General features: G+C 44.9%; 1 protein-coding gene and 1 long non-coding RNA gene across 5 annotated transcripts in view; one reads left to right on the top strand and one right to left on the bottom strand.

Annotated features, from left to right (window-relative positions):
• The window catches only part of LOC130340156 (zinc finger BED domain-containing protein 4-like), a 174842-nt gene extending 172383 nt beyond the window's left edge, over window positions 1–2459 (top strand). For 2 of the 3 annotated variants that reach the window (XM_056554130.1, XM_056554129.1), the window contains 2 exons: window positions 510–632; window positions 2123–2258. Coding sequence is in view for 1 of the 3 variants with exons in the window: in XM_056554131.1 (XP_056410106.1) it covers window positions 510–632; window positions 2123–2318 (319 nt within the window). In the remaining 2 variants the exon portion in view is untranslated. Of the gene's footprint in view, window positions 1–509; window positions 633–2122 lie in introns of all 3 variants that reach the window. The other variant, XM_056554131.1, reaches the window with a different exon arrangement.
• On the bottom strand, window positions 292–17141 carry LOC130340158 (uncharacterized). Of its 2 annotated transcripts, none has more exons than XR_008880340.1 (4): window positions 17013–17141; window positions 15206–15360; window positions 2117–2275; window positions 292–806 (listed from the first exon to the last, which is right to left on the bottom strand). It is a non-coding gene; the product is annotated as an uncharacterized LOC130340158 (long non-coding RNA). The 2 variants fall into 2 exon arrangements; XR_008880339.1 differs by having other exon boundaries at window positions 15225–15360.
• Window positions 17142–22196: the final 5055 nt, after the last annotated feature.

Raw genomic sequence — 22196 nt, 5'->3', positions numbered from 1 at the left:
GATTTATCAAAACCTGCCAAGAGGAAAAGTTGCCCAGTTGCCCATAGCAACCAGTCAGATTGGTTCTTTCATTTAGCACAGGCCTTGTTAAAAAATTAAAGAAGCGAGCTGATTGGTTGCTATGGGCAACTTCTCCTCTGGATAGGTCTTGATAAATCTCCCCCAAGATGTGGACAACACAAAAAAAAAAAAAAGTGGAAATAAAAATAATGTAATGTTAGTAATAATTTAGACACCACACAGGATAAAGAAAAAAATGTTTTTTTTTTCTTGAATGGCCAAGGCCTTCAATGCTGCAGTAGTAATAATAACATATCTTAAACAGAACAACAACTGAAACATATCAACAAGGCGAAATAATTTAGTCCCGTATATTTCAGTTTTTTTGGGGGGTATTGCTGCTGCTTATGGGGCATAACGTCCACCCTCAAATCATGCATCGCCTGCATCTGTTGTTGGCTATGGTGGGACAACATGGCCTGAAATTCTCCCATTTGTTTGGCCAACAGGGCTTGGAACTCTTGTTTTTGTGATCGGTGGAGTTCAACCATGGTGCGATTCATCCGGCGCAATTCGCGCGACATGTTCCTGTTCTCCTTGGCCAGCCTTTGGATTTCTTTAGCAAGCTGCAGGTAAGTATCCCTTGGGACAGAGCCAGGAGCTAGGGTTGGGGGAGAGTGGTTGGTGTTGTTCACCTGGGGACACCTCCTCCTCCTCATCTATCTCAGCCGATGCTGAGGACAGGACAGGTGATTGGGGCAAGTTTTGATGGCGGACCATCCTCCCTGCAGATGGACCTGGTTGATCTGAAAAAAAAAAAATAATAATAATAATTATTTAGTAATGTTTTGACTGAAACAGTAAGAAAGTTTACATTACAGTGTGTCTCATTACTTTGATTAGCTGCCATCATAAGTTCTTAAAGCTTAAATAAATAAATAAACTACAATATGGTGAAAAAGTAATGAGTTTATTTCATCATAGGTAAAGAAGAAGATACTAAAATTTTATATTATTAACCTCTGAGGAAATAAACTCATCACTATTTCAGCATTTTGGAGTGTTGTGGGTCTGGAGATGCTGCATTCTCTTGATTGTTCGATATCTATTTATGTATGCATGTGTGTACACACACACACACATATATATATATATATGTGTGTGTGTATAAACTGTATATGTATGTATCTATAGATATATATATATATATATATATATATATATATATGAATATTTTATTTATATCTATCTATCTATATACATATATATATATATATACACACATATATATATATATATATATATATATATATATATAGCAACAGAAGAATGCAGCAGCACACTACCAGATTTAGGTGAAACATGAATATGCAGTTAAAACATGGAGAGCTATACAGCTATGGTGTAATAGATGCAAATGTGAAACTATGAAATAGTAAGGCACTTAGCTCGCAAATTTGCCTCCGCCGGCGGTCAAATAGCTTGGACCGTCCCACCGCGATAAGGTGGCCTCCTTGGGACGGACCCTACACTGTGAATATGCCTCTGTGTGAACAGTTCAGTAAGCATGGCAGGGTCTGGAACATCCAAGACACCTTATATACACACCTGATAGAGGTGGGTGGGGTGCAAGGCCAACATGGAGGTAGCCACTCCCCCGTATGTGCAATACAGACAAAGAATAAGTCAGCCAGCACTTTAGTTGATACCAAACTATTATATGGACCTGGCCTACAGGTGCACGCTACTAGGCTAGATATACAGCAACAGAAGTATGCAGCAGCACACTGCCAGCACAAGGATATAGGTGAAACATGAATATGCAGTTAAAACGGAGAGCTATACAGCTATGGTGTAGGCCAGGTCCATATAATAGTTTGGTATCAACTAAAGTGCTGGCTGACTTATTCTTTGTCTGTATATATATATATATATATACATACATATATATATATACCAATATATACACACATATATATATATATATATATATACACATATATATATATATATATATATATATGTGGGTGTGTGTATGTTTGGGATTAGTATGATTGTTTTATATTTTTTGAACAAGTAATTATTAATAATAATTTATTTTTATTTTTCTACTCACCGCCAGCACTCTCGGATTCAGGCGACATATGAGGACCACCAAGGCCTGTCTCACTCCGACCCTCTGGCAGGAGATGGTTCCGGAACTCCTGCTCCCACTTCCTGAATTCCTTGTTTTTTTTTTATTTTACGCAGGACGGTTGCTTTACAGTCATAATACCTGCATGAGATATAGTTTATTAAAAAGTTTATCATACATTTAAAATCAATAAAAAGTTTTGTTGACAAATGTTACAACTGTTTGATTTTACTTATATGCACAATTGCATATAAGCAACAGATATAGCCAGTGTTACCAAAATGTCTGGTATGTTAACCCCTTAAGGACTAGGGGTTTTTCCATTTTTGCATTTTCGTTTTTTGCTCCTTGCCTTTAAAAAATCACAACTCTTTCAATTTTGCACCTAAAAATCCATATGATGGCTTATTTTTTGTGCCACCAATTCTACTTTGTAATGACGTCAGTCATTTTGCCCAAAAATCTACGGTGAAACGGGAAAAAAAATCATTGTGAGACAAAAATGAAAAAAAAAACGCCATTTTGTAACTTTTGGGGGCTTTGGTTTCTACGTAGTAAATTTTTCGGTAAAAATGACACCTGATATTTATTCTGTAGGTCCATATGGTTAAAAGATACCCTACTTATATAGGTTTGATTTTGTCGTACTTCTGGAAAAAATCCTAACTTCATACAGGAAAATTAATACATTTAAAATTGTCATATTCTGACCCCTATAACTTTTTTATTTTTCCGTGTATGGGGCGGTATGAGGGCTCTTTTTATTGCGCCGTGATCTGAAGTTTTTAGCGGTACCATTTTTGCATTGATAGGACTTATTGATCGTTGATTCATTTTTTCATGATATAAAAAGTGACCAAAAATGCACTATTTTGGACTTTGGAATTTTTTTGCGCGCACACCTTTAACCGTGGGTTTAATTAACGATATATTTTTATAATTTGGACATTTCCGCACACGGAGATACCATATATGTTTATTTTTATTTACACTGTGTTTTTTTTTTTTATGGGAAAAGGGGGGTGATTCAAACTTTTAATAGGGAAGGGGTTAAATGATATTAATTCACTTTTTTTCACTTTTTTTTGTAGTGTTATAGCTCCCATAGAGACCTATAACACTGTACACACTGATCTCTTATACTGATCATTGTTATCCCATAGGGACCTATAACACTGTACACACTGATCTCTTATACTGATCATTGTTATCCCATAGGGACCTATAACACTGCAAACACTGATCATTGTTATCCCATAGGGACCTATAACACTGCACACACTGATCTTTATCATTGATCACTGGTTTCTCATAAGAAACCAGTGATCGATGATTCTGCCGCTTGACTGCTCATGCCTGGATCTCAGGCATTGAGCAGTCATTCGGTGATCGGACAGAGAGGAGGCAGGTAGGGACCCTCCTGCTGTCCTGTAAGCTGTTCGGGATGCCGCGATTTCGTCGCGGCTATCCCGAACAGCCCACTGAGCTAACCGGCATGGTTTCAGTTTCACTTTAGACGCGGCATTCAACTTTGAACGCCGCGTCTAAAGGGTTAATAGCGTGCAGCACAGCGATCAATGCCGCGCGCTATTAGCCACGGGTCCCGTCCGTTGTTAGACCCACCGTGGCCCCGCGTTATAGATCGGGAGCGGACACATGACGTTCCAGTACGTCATGTGTCCTTAAGGGGTTAAAGGGGTATTCCATTATTTTCAATAATGCACTTAATTATACTGTCTGTACCTCTGTGTGGTTTTAATTTTTCCATCTGTGATTAATTACTTAATTAGTAGAACATGCATCATTACAAGTGCCACACACAGTGTAATAATATTTAAATTCCCCATAGACTACTCTTACATTAAAGGGGTACTCTAGTGAAAGGCAGTAAGGAAAAATATTAACTGAACTCTCCAGGGCATGGTTATACAAACTAATATGTTTTCTCTCTATGGTATACTACCCCTTTAACCCATAAAGGACAGTAGGACACAGTCCATGTGATCATATATGAAATTTAAATTGCCTAACTGCTGCAGATGTCATGATCTGTATTGAATGATCATGGTATCTGGTACCCAGAATGAATGCCCAATTGCAGCAAGGGGTTAAACCCTCAGTGAAGGACGGGTTTAACCCCTTGCTGCAACTGGACATTAATTCTGCATTTGCAGCTCCTGAGGTATGATGCACGCTCACCACTCAGTAGGTGGGTACTTTCTGCCTGGCACTTTTCTGTTTAGTTTCTGTTTAATTTCCTTGCACCAGTTGATTTTAAATAAAAAAGGTTTTCACCAGAGTACCCCTTTAACTCCTCTGCTGCATGCTTGAGATCCTGGATGGAGCAACAGAGCATAGATAACACTGATCAATATGCTATGCTACCTAACTTATCACCCTTTTCACATTAGGTGGAATTAAATATAATTATATATATGTAATAAATCCAGCTGTTGAAAAACTACAACTCCCAGCATGCCAACGGCTGTCTCCGGGCATGCTGGGACATCTGGAGGCACCCTGGTTGGGAAACACACACACATATTTATTATTTATATATATATATACACATATAACATTTACATATAGTACTCACCTTTTGCGGATACATTCGACTGATCGGTCCTTTGCTCCAACATGGACCACAGCGTCTCTGACCCGCTTCCAGGCCGCAAATTTCTCCTCACTGCCCACGGTGGTGGTGAACAGTGTGGCTTTATGTCTGGTGACAGCCGCCACCAGAGCTAGATTTTCATCTGTGGTGAACCTGGGGCCACGATTCTTTTTGGCAACAGGTGCCGACTCCTCCCCTCCACTTTCCGAACTTGGTGATGGGGACACTGACCACCCAAGTCCGTGTTGTCTACTAGTGGTGCCACTGGCAGTGCCACTGCTAATGTTGCCCTGATAAAGGCGCCTCCTTCTCCTCTCTCCTCTTCCACCAACATTCACACTGACACCTGCACTCTCACTCACTCTCATACTCTCACCTTCCTCTCTCCCAGCCACACTTTCATGCTCTCCTCCAGACATTTTTATTCACTCAGTATCACAGTATAACAGCTCACAACAACCAACACAATACTGCATGCAGCTCAGCCCAGGTGGAAGTGGAAGTTGCTGGAACGAATTCGATTTTTTTTGTAATTTCAATAAACTTTATTGACAAAATTGCGGATGTATTCGTTATGCAATAACGAATGTATCCGAATAACGAATGTAGCCGAATAACGCATGTAGCAGAATAACGAATGTATCCAAATAACGAATGTATCCGAATAACGAATGTATAACGACTGCAGCCAACTAACGAATGTATCCGAATAACAAAAGCACCCGATAACAAAAGAGATGACGAATATATCAGAATACCGAACAAATGATAATGAATCCTATAACAAAAGTCCATTATAACAAATGCCTATGAAAACTAATGTTTCTGTTGACGAATGAATCCGATAACGAATGCGTTCGAAAATTTTGACCGCCATTTTAGATAATAACGAATCTGTCCGAAAATGTCATCGGAAAATGGCTGCCGAACCGAAAACATACGAATATAGGTGTAAAAAGAAACGAAAAGAAACGAAAATTTTTGATGTGCAAATGTCTATCATGTAATCTTCATACTACTTAGCTGACACATAGTAACAAACCTCCTCCACATGTTATTGACTTACTACTGGGGTGACACACTGTAACAAACCTCCTCATAATGTAATCTTCTTACTACTGGGGTGACACACTGTAACAAACCTTCTCCCCAAGAAATATCCTTACTACTATGGTGACACACTGTAAAAAAAACCTCCTCCTCATGTAATCTCCCTTACCACTGGGGTGACACACTGTAGCAAACCTCCTCCTCATGGTATTAACTTACTACTGGGGTGACACACTGTAACAAATCTCCTCATCATGTAATCTCCTTTCTATCGGGGTGACAATCTGTAATAAACCTCCTCCTCTTGGAATCTCCTAACTGTTGGGGTGACAAACTGTAACAAACCTCCTCATTAGTTCTCCTAACTACTGGGGTGACACACTGTAACAAACCTCCTCATCATCTAATCTCCCTACTACTGGGGTGACACACTGTAACAAACCTCATCCTCATGTTATTAACTTACTACTGTGGTGACACACTGTAACAAACCACATCCTCATGTAATCTGCTTTCTACTGGGGTGAAACACTGTAACAAACCTCATCCTCATGTAAACTCCTTATGACTGGGATGACACACTGTAATAAAACCCATCCTCATATTATTAACTTACAACTGGGGTGATACACTGTAACAAACCCCCTACCTATGTAATCTTCTTACTACTGGGGTGACACACTGTAACAAACCCCCTCATCATGTAATCTCCTCACTACTGGGGTGACACACTGTAACAAACCCCCTCGCATATAATCTTGTTACGACTGGGGTGACACACTGTAACAAACATTCTCCTCATGTAATCTCCTTACTACTGGGGTGACACACGGCAACAAACCTTCTCCTCATGTAATCTCCTTACTAATGGGGTGACACACTGTAAAAAACCTCATCCTTATGTAATCTTCTTACTACTGGGCTGACACACTGTAACAAACCCCCTCCACATGTTATTGACTTACTACTGGGGTGACACACTGCAACAAACCTCCTCCCCATGTAATCTTCTTACTACTCGGGTGACACACTGTAACAAACCTCCTCCACATGTTATTAACTTACTACATGGGTGACACACTGTAACAAACCTTCTCCTCATGTAATCTCCTTTCTACTGGGGTGACACACTGTAACAAACCTCCTCATGTTATTAACTTATTACTGGGGTGACGCGCTGTAACAAACCTCCTCATCATGTAATCTCCTTACTACTGGGTTTACACACTGTAACAAACCTCCTACTCATATCATCTCCTTACTACTGGGGGTGACACACTGCAACATAACTTCTCCTCATGTAATCTCGTTTCTTCTGGGGTGACCCACTGTAACAAACCCCATCTTCATGTTATTAACTTAATACTGGGGTGACACACAGTAACAAACTTGCTCACCATGTAATCTCCTTACTACTGGGGTGACACACTGTAACAAACCTCCCCCTCATTTTTTCTTCTAACTACTGGGGTGACACACTCTAACAAACCTCATCCTCATGTAATCTCCTTACTACTGGGGTGACACACTGTAACAAACCCCCTCCTTATGTAATCCCCTTACTACTGGGGTGACACACTTTAACAAACCCCATCCTCATGTTATTAATTTACTGCTGGGGTGACACACAGTAACAAACCTCCTCCTCATGTAATCGTCTTACTACTGGGGTGACACACTATAAAAAACCTCCAGCTCATGAAATCTTCTTGCTACTGGGGTGACACACTGTAAAAAACCTCCCCCCAATATAATCTCCTTACTACTGGGGTGACACACTGTAACAAACCCAATCCTCATGTAATCTCCTTACTACTGGGGTGACACACTGTAATTTACCTTCTCCTGATGTAATCTCCTTTCTACTGGGGTGGCACACTGTAACAAACATTTTCATGATGTAATCTCATTATTACTGGGGTGACACACTGTAACAAACCTCCTCATCATGTAATCTCCTTTCTACTGGGGTGACTCACTGTAACAAACCTCCTCCTCATGTAATCTAATTACTACTGGGGTGACACACCATAACAAACCACATCCTCATGTAATCTCCTTATTACTGGGATGACACACTGAAACAAACCTTCTCCTCATATAATCTCCTTTCTACTGGGGTGACACACTGTAACAAACTTCTCATGTAATCTCCTTAGTACTGGGATGACACACTGTAACAAACCACATCCTCATGTAATCTGCTTTCTACTGGGGGAAACACTGCAACAAACCTCATCCTCATGTAAGCTCCTTATGACTAGGATGTAAGCTCCTTATGACTAGGATGACACACTGTAATAAAACCTCCTCCTCATATAATCTCCTTATTACTGGGGTGACACACTGTAACAAACTCTATCCTCATATTATTAACTTACTACTGGGATGACACACTGCAACAAACCCCCTCCTCATGTAATCTCGTTTCTTCTGGGGTGACCCACTGTAACAAACCCCATCTTCATGTTATTAACTTAATACTGGGGTGACACACAGTAACAAACTTGCTCACCATGTAATCTCCTTACTACTGGGGTGACACACTGTAACAAACCTCCCCCTCATTTTTTCTTCTAACTACTGGGGTGACACACTCTAACAAACCTCATCCTCATGTAATCTCCCTTACTACTGGGGTGACACACTGTAACAAACCTCCTCCTCATATAATCTCCTTATTACTGGGGTGACACACTGTAACAAACCCCCTCCTCATGTAATTCCCTTACTCCTGGGGTGACACACTGTAACACACCTCTTCCTCATGTAATCTCCTTACTACTGGGGTGACACACTGTAACAAACCCCCTCCTTATGTAATCCCCTTACTACTGGGGTGACACACTTTAACAAACCCCATCCTCATGTTATTAATTTACTGCTGGGGTGACACACAGTAACAAACCTCCTCCTCATGTAATCGTCTTACTACTGGGGTGACACACTGTAAAAAACTTCCAGCTCATGAAATCTTCTTGCTACTGGGGTGACACACTGTAAAAAACCTCCCCCCAATATAATCTCCTTACTACTGGGGTGACACACTGTAACAAACCCAATCCTCATGTAATCTCCTTACTACTGGGGTGACACACTGTAATTTACCTTCTCCTGATGTAATCTCCTTTCTACTGGGGTGACACACTGTAACAAACATTTTCATGATGTAATCTCATTATTACTGGGGTGACACACTGTAACAAACCTCCTCATCATGTAATCTCCTTTCTACTGGGGTGACTCACTGTAACAAACCTCCTCCTCATGTAATCTAATTACTACTGGGGTGACACACCATAACAAACCACATCCTCATGTAATCTCCTTATTACTGGGATGACACACTGAAACAAACCTTCTCCTCATATAATCTCCTTTCTACTGGGGTGACACACTGTAACAAACTTCTCATGTAATCTCCTTAGTACTGGGATAACACACTGTAACAAACCACATCCTCATGTAATCTGCTTTCTACTGGGGGAAACACTGTAACAAACCTCATCCTCATATAAGCTCCTTATGACTAGGATGTAAGCTCCTTATGACTAGGATGACACACTGTAATAAAACCTCCTCCTCATATAATCTCCTTATTACTGGGGTGACACACTGTAACAAACTCTATCCTCATATTATTAACTTACTACTGGGATGACACACTGCAACAAACCCCCTCCTCATGTAACTCCCTTACTCCTGGGGTGACACACTGTAACACACCTCTTCCTCATGTAATCTCCTTACTACTGGGTGACACACTGTAACAAACCTCCTCATAATGCAATCTCCTTTCAACTGGAGTGACACACTGTAACAAACCTCCTCCTCGTGTAATCTCCTTACTACTGGGGTGACACACTGTAACAAATCTCCTCCTCATGTAATCTCCTTACTACTGGGGTGACTCAATGTAACAAACCTCCTCCTCAAGTAATCTCCTTACTACTGGAGTGAAACACTGTAACAAACCCCCTCTTCATGTAATCTCCTTACTACTGGGGTGACACACTTTAACAAACCCCATCCTCATGTTATTAATTTACTGCTGTGGTGACACACAGTAACAAACCTCCTCCTCATGTAATCTTCTTACTATTGGGGAGACACACTGTAAAAAAAAAAAAAAAAAAAACCCTTCTCATGTAATCTTCTTACTACTGGGGTGACACACTGTAACAAACCTCCAGCTCATGAAATCTTCTTGCTACTGGGGTGACACACTGTAAAAAAAAACCTCCCCCCATGTATTATCCTTACTACTGAGGTGACACACTGTAACAAAGCTCCTCCTCGTGTTATTAACTTTCTACTGGGGTGACACACTGTAAGAAACATTCTCATCATGTAATCTCATTACTACTGGTGTGACACACTGTAACAAGCCTCCTCATCATGTAATCTCCTTTCTACTGGGGTGACACACTGTAACAAACTTCCTCCTCATGTAGTCTCCTTACTACTGGGGTGACACACCATAACAAACCCCATCCTCATGTAATCTCCTTACTACTGGGATGACACACTGTAACAAACCTTCTCCTCATATAATCTCCTTTCTACTGGGGTGACACACTGTAACAAACCTCCTCATGTTATTAACTTACTACTGGGGTGACACACTGTAACAAAACTTCTCCTCATAAAATCTCCTTTCTACTGGGCTAACTCACTGTAACAAACCCTTTCCTGATGTAATCTCCTTACTACTGGGGTGACACACTGTAACAAACCTTCTCCTTATTTAATCTCCTTAATACTGGGGTGACACACTGTAACAAACCTCCTACTCATGTAATCTACTTACTACTGGGGTGACACACTGTAAAAAACCTCCTGCCCATGTATCCTTTTTACTACTGGTGTGACTCACTGTAACAAACCTCCTCCTCATGTAATCTCCTTACTACTGGGGTGACACACTGTAACAAGCCTCCTACTCATGTAATCTCCTTACTATTGGGGTGACACACTGTAAATAACCTCCTGCCCATGTATCCTTTTTACTACTGGTGTGACTCACTGTAACAAACCTCCTCCTCATGTCATCTCCTTACTACTGGGGTAACACACTATAACAAACCTTCTGCTCATGTAATCTCCTTACTACTAGGGTGACCCACTGTAACCAACCTCCTCCACATGTAATCGTATTACTACTGGGGTGACACACTGTAACAAACCTCCTCCACATGTTATTAATTTACTACTGGGGTGACACACTGTAACAAAACTTCTCCTCATGTAATCTCCTTTCTACTGGGGTGACCCACTGTAACAAACCCCATCTTCATGTTATTAACTTACTACTTGGGTGACACACTGTATCAAACCTTCACCCCATGTAATCTCCTTACTACTGGGGTGACACACTGTAACAAACCTCCTCCTCAATTTGTCTCCTAACTACTGGGGTGACACACTCTAACAAGCCTCATCCTCATGTAATCTCCCATACTACTGGGGTGACACACTGTAACAAACCCCAACCTCATATTATTAACTTACTACTGGGGTGGCACACTGTAACAACCCCCCTCCTCATATAATCTTCTTACTACTGGGGTGACACACTGTAACAAAACCCATCCACTATTATTAACTTACTACTGGGGTGACACACTGTAACCAACTGCCTCCTCATGTAATCTCTTTACTACTGAGGTGACACAGTGTAACAAACCTCCCCCTCATTTAATCCCCTTACTACTGCGGTGACACACTGTAACAAACCTTCTCCTCATGTAATGTCCTTACTACTGGGGCGACACACTGTAACAAACCTCCTCCTCATGTATACATCTTACTACTGGGGTGAAACAATGTAACAAACCTCCTGCCCATGTTATTAACGTACTACTGGAGTAACGCACTGTAACAACCCCCTCCTCCTCTAATCTACTTTATTCTGGGGTCACACACTGTAACAAACCTCCTCCTCCTCGTGTAATCTCATAACTACTGGGGTGACACACTGTTTCAAACCTCCTCATCATGTAATCTCCTTACTACTGGGGTGACACAATGTAACAAATCTCCTCATCTTGTAATCCCCGAAATTAAAAATGTCAAATTCCTAGTTGTAGGCCAGGGGGAGGTGTGGGTCCATGTGCCCAGGAAGGTCAACCTTACCTGGGCAAGTCCTCCTGAAGGGTCCCCTGACTGACTTCCATACCTGACAATAATTGAAAAACTGAGAACCGGTATGAGATCGGATATGAAAGCTGAATTCAGGTCACAGTTCCACGAGCTGGGCATGTCCGAGTGGTACGCGTTCATAAAACTGTATCGCAGCATCACGAGTAAGTACCTTAGAACGGCCGCCTGCCTCAGAATAGTAGGAGAGCAAGCCGTCCGGCTGTTTTCTCAGGGTACGCCAGGGCCGAGCGCGGGCTCCCCTGGGGTTGAACCTCTGGTTTCTCCCTTGGTATTTTCCAAGGGGATCGGGATGGTTCATGTACCCGAACGGGGGCAGGGCAGTCCCTGGGTGAATCCTCTGGAAGGGTCCCCTGAAAGGCTTCCATGCCTGTAGACTTTTGACATGCAGAGAACCAGAGACTCTATAAGGGCGGGAGGCATGAGTCCCTGTACACAGGCAGGGCATGCCGTCCTTGGGCACAGGATCGGTGATGCGGACCCCCCGGTGGCGGGGAGCAGAAGCGTCGGGCGAGTTGGCAAACATTGGCGGGCAGTCCACCAAGGCACCCCGGCCCTCCGGAGGTGAAAAGAAAAATTACAAAGTCCAGGTTGTTGGCCAGGGGGAGATGCGAGTCCAAATGCCCAGGTGGGTCAACAGAACACAGGCAAGGCCTCTGGAAGGGTCTTCCATGCCTGTAGACTTTTGACACGCAGAGAACCAGAGAGGCTATAAGGGCGGGAGGCGCGGGTCCCTGTACCCAGGCAGGGCGCGCCGTCCTTGGGCACAGGATCGGTGACGCGGACCCCCCGGCGGCGGGGAGCAGAAGCGTTAGGCTAGTAAGAATACATCGGCGGGCGGTCTGCCGAGGAAGTTCGTCCCCAGGGGAGCCTGCACTCAGCCACTCTCTCAGGGTACGCCAGGGAGGAATGCAGGCTTCCCTGGGGACGAACCTTCCTGTTTCTCCCTTGGTATTTTCCAGAGGGATTGGGCTGGTTCACTTACCCTACCCGGGGCTGGGCTGTCTCAGGGGTGAAGCCTCCGAAAGGGTCCCCTGACAGGATTCCATGCCTGTAGACTTTTGACACGCAGAGAACCAGAGAGGCTATGAGGGCGGGAGGCGCGGGTCCCTGTACCCAGACAGGGCGTGCCGTCTTTGGGCACATTATCGGTGACGCGGACATCCCAGCAGCGGGGAGCAGAAGAGTCGGGCGAGTAAACAAACATCGGCGGGCGGTCCGATGAGATGCCCCGGCCCTAGGGAGGCAAAATTAAATATTTCAAAGTCCAGGTTGTCGGCCAGGGCGAGGTGCGGGTCCCTGTGCCCAAGAGGGTCAACCGAACACATGCAATGCCTCTGGAAGGGTCTTCCATGCCTGTAGACTTTTGACAAGCAAAGAACCAGAGAGGCTATAAGGGCGGGAGGCGCGGGTGACACGGACCCCCCCGGCGACGGGGAGCAGAAGCGTCGGCGGAGTAAGAATACATCGGAGGGCAGTCCGCCAAGGAGGTTCGCCCCCCCCCCCAAGGGAGTCCGCACTCTGCCGCTCTCTGTGTACGCCAGGGCCGAGCGCGGGCTCCCCTGGGGACGAACCTTCCGGTTTCTCCCTTGGTATTTTCCAGGGGGATTGGGCTGGTCCCCAGGTGAAGCCTCCGGAACGGTTCCCTGACAGGCTTCCATGCCTGTAGACCTTTTACACGCAGAGAACCAGAGAGGCTATAAGGGCGGGAGGTGCGGGTCCCTGTACCCAGCAGGGCACGCCGTCCTTGGGCACAGGACCGGTGACGCGAGCACCCCGCAGTGGGGAGCAGAAGCGTTGGGCGAGTCAAAAAACATCGGCATGCGGTCCGCTGAGGCCCCTCAGCCCTCCAGAAGCGATATGAAAAATTACAAAGTCCAGGTTGTCGGCCAGGGGGAGATGCGAGTCCCTATGCCAAGGATGGTTAACCGAAAATGGCAAGGCCTCTGGAAGGATATTCCATGCCTGTAGACTTTTAATATGCAGAGAACAAGAGAGGCTATAAGGGCGGGAAGTGCGGGTCCCTGTACCCAGGCAGGGCGCTCCGTCCTTGGGCACAGGAACGGTGACGCGGACATCCCAGCAGCGGAGAGCAGAAGCCTCGGGTGAGTCAAAAAACATTGGCATGCGTTCCGCTGAAGCGCCTCGGCTCTCCAGAGGTGAAATGAAAGATTACAAACTCCAGGTTGTCGGCCAGGGGGAGATGCGAGTCCCTATGCCCAGGATGGTCAACCGAACATGGCAAGGTCTATGGAAGGATCTACCATGCCTGTAGACTTTTGACACGCAGAGAACAAGAGAGGCTATAAGGGCGGGAGGCGGAGGTCCCTGTACCCAGACAGGGCGCGCCGTCCTTTGGCATAGGATCGGTGATGCGGACCCCCCAGCATCGTGGAGCAGAAGCTTTGGCCGAGTCGGCAAACATCGGCGGGCGATCCGTCGAGGAGGTTCATCCCCAGGGGAGCCTGTATTCAGCCGCTCTCTCAGGGTACGCCAGGGGCAAGTGCGGGCTCCTCTGGGGACGAACCTTCAGGTTTCTCCCTTGGTATTTTCCAGGGGGAATGGGCCGGGGCTGGGCAGTCCATGGGCGAAGCCTCTTAAACAGTCCCCTGACAGGCTTCCATGCCTGTAAAACTTTGACACTTAGAGAACCAGAGAGGCTATAAGGGCGGGAGGCGCGGTTCCCTGTACCCAGGTAGGGAGCGCTGTCCTTGGGCACAGGATCGGTGACGTGGACCCCCCGGCAGCGGAGAGCGGAAGCATCGGGCGAGTAAGAATACATCGGCGTGCGGTCCACCGAGGAGGTTTGTCCCCAGGGTAGCCCGTACTCAGCCGCTCTCTCAGGTGCCCAAGTACAGCGCTCCCTAGTTGGGTACAGGGAACCGCGCGTGCTCCCCTGGGGACGAACTTTCCGGTTTCTCCCTTGGTATTTTTTACCAGAAAACTCCTTTAATAGCACAGTGTTATACAGCACTGCACGGGAATTTAAGAATAAGCAGCCTATTTTTTTGGTGTGGGTCCGACTGCTGAGACCCCCACCGATCATCTCAGTTGAAGTGGTTCTCCAGCTGTTGGAAAGCTAAAACTCCCATCATGTCTGGAAAGCCGCAGGCATTATGGGAGTTTTAGTTTTGTAACAGCTGGAGAGACACAGATTGGACACAGTTTTACCCATCATCACTGCAGAACTTACAAGTGACTACAGCCCTGATGGGACAGTCAGGAGAACACACAATGATATCAGTGACCTGAGTGACGTCTTCTCACTTGAGTGATATTTTCTCTGTTATCTTTTCTTCTTCATCTGGTCCAGAGACCAGGTCTTCCTCCAGCTCCATCTTTTCTGCAGAGTCTGACATCCAGACATCATTGGCTCCTCACATTGTCAGCAGATCCTCATCCTCTGCATGAAGACAGTCATCATTATAACCTTGCCAGAAAGTGAACTTTAAATAAAATACTGCCCCACACCGTACCCTGAATATAAAACTGCTATACACTGTACCCACTAAATATAATCCTGCCCCATACTGTACCCTGAATATAATACTGCTATACACTATACCCACTAAATATAATACTGCCACACACTGTACCCTGAATATAATACTGCCACATACTGTATCCACTGAATATAATACTGTCCCACACTGTACCCTGAATGTAATACTGCTATACACTGTACCCACTAAATATAATCCTGCCCCACACTGTATTCACTGAATATAATACTGCCATACACTGTACCCTGAATATAATACTGCCATACATGCATACACATCATATAAACATATACTGTGTATATGTCCTCTGTATGTCCTCTGTGTCCTCATCACCTCCGCCAAACCTATCACTACTATAACCCCCCTACAACTCTCATCACTCCCATAACCCCCCTGCACCTCTCATCACCCTCATAACACCCCCTGCACCTCTCAACAACCCCATAACACCCCCTGCACCTCTCAACAACCCCATAACACCCCCTGCACCTCTCAACAACCCCATAACACCCCCTGCACCTCTCAACAACCCCATAACACCCCCTGCACCTCTCAACAACCCCATAACACCCCCTGCACCTCTAATCACCCCCATAACACCCCCTGCAACTCTCATCACCTCCATAACCCCCCTGCACCTCTCATCACCCCCATAACACCCCAAGCACTTCTAATCACCCCCATACCCACCTGCACCTCCATACCCCCCCGCACCTCTCATCACTTCCCCTCTGCACCTCTCATCACCCCCCTGCACCTCTCATCACTCCCATAACACCCCCCTGCACCTCTCATCACCCCCATAACACCCCCTGCACCTCTCAACAACCCCATAACACCCCTGTACCTCTCATCAACCCCATAACACCCCCTGCACCTCTCATCACCCCCGTAACACCCCCTGCACCTCTCATCACCCCCATAACCCCCCTGCACCTGTCATCACCCCCTTAACCCCCCTGCACCTTTCATTACCCCCATAACCCCCCTGCACCTCTCATCACCCCCATACCCCCTAAACCTCTCATCACCACATAACACCCCAAGCACTTCTCATCACCCCCCTGCACCTCTCACCACCCCCCTCCCTGCACCTCTCATCACACCCCTGCACCTCTCATCACCCCCATAACAACCCCTGCACCTCTCATCAACCCCATAACACCCCCTGCACCTCTCATCACTCCCCCCGGCACCTCTCAACACCCCCTCTGCACCTCTCATCACCCCCCTGAACCTCTCATCACCCCTCCTGAACCTCTCAACACCCCCTGAACCTCTCATCACCCCCCTGCACCTCTCATCACCCCCCTGCCCCTCTCATCACCCCCCCTGCCCCTCTCATCACCCCCCCTGCCCCTCTAATCACCCGCCCTGCCACTCTCATCACCCCCCCTGCCCCTCTCTTCACCCCCCCTGCCCCTCTCCTCACCTCTCTGCACCTCTCCTCACCCCCCTGCACCTCTTATCACCACCATTACACCCCAAGCACCTCTCCCCCCGCACCTCTCATCACCATTGCAAACCCCGCCACCCCTGCAAGTTCACCTACCCTGCTGGCTGCCGGGGATCGGTGCAGCGGAGGCTGCTGCTGCTCCTATGCACGGGGAGGATCGTCTGGACTGGAGATCATGCAGGGACAGGTCAGGTGACTGGAGTAGACGTGTGTGCCTGCGCAGGGCATGTCGACTCCCAACAGCCCCTGGCCTGTCCGGCCCTGACAAGCTGGAAAAAAAAAAGGTCCAGGGCCGGCTGGGCCTCCTGAAGCTCTGGGCCCCATACAGGTGTATGGGTTGTACCCCCCTGATGGCGGCCCTGATCTTACTATATGCTTTCCTTTGCCATCATAAGGTGATTTCACAGAAGGAACTGCTGGCATAGCATTTTCTTTATCTGATACGGTAATACTGGTAATGCTAGAACTGTCTTCAGGAGTAACTGGGTAGGACATGGTAAGTTTGTAAGAAGTCAAAAGTGAAATTTTTGTAGCTGAATTGCCATTTACTTTGGCCTGCTGGGAATCTTGCACAAACACTCCATTAACCATCACTTGAGTTGATTCTGTTAGACATTTTCTGTCTGTGGTTGGGCACTTCTATACCTCGGCAACTTTCAAAATTTTAAATGAATCTTCTGTCTGTTAAATCTGACTGCTTATACTTTCAACCTGTTTAGGATTTACCTCTTTGCTATTAACAGTAAGGTGTTCCTGTACACTGAAGGATTTTGCCATATTTTTGCTCTTTCCAGATTTTGCCACAAGCTGCAGAGATTTTTTAACTGTCTTATGTGCCTTTCTTAAGGGCAGTATAGCTCGGTGTAATCTTTTGGATAAGCGCTTGTTCTTACACAAAGGTATTTCGTCAGACAACATACCTAAAACAACTTTAATATTTTCTTCTGACTGAGAGAACTATTGAATTCATCTAGTACACCTTTTAATAAGCACTGAAGTTACCCCTTTTTTATTCAGTCTATTCTTTATTGTGGAAATATCAATTTTGTGCAAGGCTTTATTTGATGGAACTGGGCTACAGGTGACTGCTGTGTCTCAACACTGTTATCCACTTTTAATGAGAGTGTCTCAAGGTTGTCATTTTTACTTTCTATTAAAATTGGAGTGTTTGTCTGAATTTCTGAGATAGTCTCCTCATACTTATGCCACCTCCAGGCTCTGTCATTGTGCCACCATGTGACATGTGGCTCCTTGTTAGATTTGGGCCTTCGTAGCCACACGCTGGGTCCTGGGACCCTTAAACTTGATATTTTTAAATTAAAGCCCTCTTATGTATGCATCCTCCTGCCAGATCCAGGCTGTGTCTTTCAGCAACTAGATTGTTTTGGGATGCAACTGGGCCTGTGCCTAATATGTTTGGATGTTAGCATTACCTAACATGAGTGCTTAATAGAAATATCAACATTGATATTTCAATCTTATTGCTCATTAAATCCCCCGGTGTACTGCAGATGCCTTTTCCTGACTGTTTGTTTCAGGAACTAATTTATTTAATGCTGCTTCTGGCCTTGGCCCTCCAATTTTTGGATATTTAGCACTAGCTAAATACATGCTTAATTGAAATTTCAACATTGATCTTGCAATGTAAAGGGGTTATGAAACCCTCGGGTGTACTGCTGATGCATGCTCCTGACTGCTTCTGTGTCTTTCAGGAACTACTTGGCTTATTGATGCTTCTGGGCTTGGGCCTTACATTTTTGGATGTTTAGCACAAGCTAAATACATGCTTAATAGAAATTTCAACATTGATCTTTAAATGTAAGGGGTTATGAAACCCTCTTAGGTACTTCTGATGCCTGCTCCTGACTGCTCATGTGTATTTCAGGAACTACTTGGCTTACTGATGCTTCAGTCCCTGGTAATTAGTGGTGTACCCCAAGGTTCAGTACTGGGCCCGCTGTTGTTTAATTTATTTATCAATGATATAGAGGATGGTATTAACAGCTCTGTTTCTATCTTTGCAGATGACACCAAGCTTTGTAGCACGGTACAGTCTATAGAGGATGTGCATAAGTTACAAGATGACTTGGATAGACTAAGTGTCTGGGCATCCACTTGGCAAATGAGGTTCAATGTGGATAAATGTAAAGTTATGCATCTGGGTACTAATAACATGCATGCATCGTATGTCTTAGGAGGGATTAAACTGGCAGAGTCACTGGTAGAGAAGGATCTGGGTGTATTTGTAGATCACAGACTACAGAATAGCATGCAATGTCAGGCTGCTGCTTCCAAAGCCGGCAGGATATTGTCATGTATAAATGAGGCATGGACTCAAGGGACAGGGACATAATACTCCCCCTTTATAAAGCATTGGTACGTCCTCACCTGGAATGTGCTGTTCAGTTTTGGTCGCCTGTTCATAAAAGGGACACTGCGGAGTTGGAAAGGGTGCAGAGACGCACGACTAAACTAATATGGGGCATGGAACATCTTAGCTATGAGGAGCGATTAAAGGAGTTACAATTGTTTAGTCTTGAGAAGAGACGTTTAAGGGGGGATATGATAAACGTATATAAGTATATAAATGGCCCAAACAAAAAATATGGAGAAAAACTGTTCCAGGTTAAACCCCCCCAAAGGACGAGGGGGCACTCCCTCCGTCTGAAGAAGAAAAGGTTTAGTCTAAAGGGGCGACACACCTTCTTTACCGTGAGGACTGTGAATTTATGGAATGGTCTACCTCAGGAACTGCTCACAGCAGGAACAATTAACAGCTTTAAAACAGAGTTAGATACAGTTCTGGAACAAAATAACATTAATGCTTATGCAGAATTATAAAACTACATCCCTTTCCCTTATCCCCTTACACCCTTCACTTCAATTCCCTGGTTGGACTTGATGGACGTATGTCTTTTTTCAACCATACTAACTATGTAACTGATTAAGAACTTGGGCCTTAAATTTATGGATGTTTTGCACTAGCTTACATACATGCTTAATTGAGATTTCAACATTGATCTTTCAATCTTAGGGGTTATGAAATCCTCTTGGGTTCTGCTGATGCCTTTTCCTGACTGTGTCTTTCAGGAACTACATGGCTTACTGATGCTTATGGGCTTGGGCCTTACATTTTTGGATGGTAGCACTACCTAACATGCATCTTCAATAGAGATTTCAACATTCACCTTTTACTTTTAGGGGTTGTGAATCCCTCTTGTGTACTCATGCTGCTTCCTGCTCCACTCTGTCAGCCCTTTGGTCCTGTGACAGTGTTCGACTCCACCTCCTCCACCATGTCCTCAGCCTCCACTGCCTAGACAAGTCTCAGTGGCCCTTCAGCATACCATGCGTACAGGGCATGGTGGTGTCACGCTGTTCTTCACATGGTTTGTCTTGGAGAAAAGTGTTGGAAACAATGGCTGGTCAGAGCAATGGAGACATTGCGCCTACATCTCACAGTCACATGAGCCCTGTGGGGGCTTGTTAGATTTGGCCCTTTGTACCCACACACCGGGGTCCGGGACACTAAAAATTGGGAGTTAAAAGTTCAATTTCAAAATCATTCATTTAAATTTCAAAATCTAAATTTAAATAAAAAAAATCATACATTTCAATGGTCTCCTCATGCTTCAGCCAACTCCAGGCTGTGTCATTCAGGCAATATATGGTTTACTGATACTGCTGCTGGGCCTGGGTCTGGGACTGAAAATTTTGTTATGGTCGCACTAGCTATCCAAAATCTTTGGTTTAAATTTCTGAATTCATCTTTTAATCTTAGGGATTGTGAAGGCCTAGTGTCTACTGCTGCCAACTCCTGGATGTGCCATTCAGCCACTATATGGTCTCCTCATGCTTCAGCCTCATTCAAGCTGTGTCATTCAGCCACTATATGGTCTCCTCATGCTGCCAACACCTCCAAGCTGTGTCATTCAGCCACTATATGGTCTCCTCATGCTGCCAAAACCTCCACGCTGTGTCATTCAGCCACTATATGGTCTCCTCATACTGATGCCACCTGCTGGCCCTGTCATTGTGCTGCTCTGCGGCAGTGATTCTAAAAGCGATGCCGGTAATCTGCACGTTATTCTGAATAACAGTATTATTTCACTACCCCAGCACACCCCATATGCGTGTTAGAACACAGCAAAGTGTTCTATACCCCTACTGAGGCTCTCTGTAGGCCAGAAATAGCAGTTTTTAATATAGTTTCACCACAAATAAATTCGGATTGAAACAAATTTTTTCGAAAAATTCGAATCAAATTTTTGAAAAGTTTGCTCATCTCTAGCAGTTTTCCAAAAACTGCCAGAAAAAAAAACAAGTGGAAGCATAGCCTTAAAAGGCAGTACTTGATAAGAACAGAAGATAAAATCAATCCTGGAGCTGCAGTTTACATTGCTCCAGGTCAAACCGTCTCTCTCTGGTAAAACACTGTGGATTTTAAACTTACCGATGTTTTTAAGAAATGTAACAATCATATTTTTTAACATAGAAGAAGTTTTGTCATAATTTCTACTTACTGAGTTGGTAAAACGGTGCTTGCCCCTTATAATACAATTAAAATCACCTGCTAAAATAAGAGTCTCAGAATCATTGATAAAAATGGGTAAAATCTCTAACATTCGTGCTCTATCATTTTTAACGAGTGAACCGTAAACTGCCATTTAAAACCATCAATAAAAGCATTATGTTAGGATTCCTCCTTGGGGATAGCTCCGAGGCGTCCTGGGCACTGCCACAGGACTCGTTTCCACTCAATAAACCCGCAGACAACAGTTATTCATGCAAGCCTGGCACCTTGCCAGCTTTATTTAGACAGGTTGCAGGGGAAAAACAAACATAACGCAGGAACAAAATAAAATCCTAGACCGTCTGGTCACTGACTGCACATATCAGCATGCCCTGACTACTAACTGGTGAGCTACCCTCAGCCAGTTAAACATGTGACTCCTGCAACCAGCTACTCACAGTTCACATCACTTCTTGGACCACTTGCAGCGCCTTCTGCGTGTTACCTAAACAGGGCCCGTGTGTCTCCCCCTCTAACTGCCAGCATACTGTTTCCAAGGGAGAGCCCAGATTAGACTGAGTCTCCATCTTATATACACCTCCCTTCCCTGCTGCCTCATTACATAAGAAGCAGGTGAGAGATTATTCAGGGTGAGCAAAGGAAATACACCCTTTCCTTGCCACCTTATCACATATCCCCCCCCCACCCTTTGCTCAGACCTCCGGGAAGGAGCACATGTATTTGAAAGGCATAAACCATCTGCGTTT

The sequence above is a fragment of the Hyla sarda genome, unplaced genomic scaffold (genome assembly GCF_029499605.1).
Source record: "Hyla sarda isolate aHylSar1 unplaced genomic scaffold, aHylSar1.hap1 scaffold_573, whole genome shotgun sequence".
NCBI classification, from domain to species: Eukaryota; Metazoa; Chordata; class Amphibia; order Anura; family Hylidae; genus Hyla; species Hyla sarda.
This window is presented reverse-complemented; position numbering and strand designations above follow the sequence as displayed.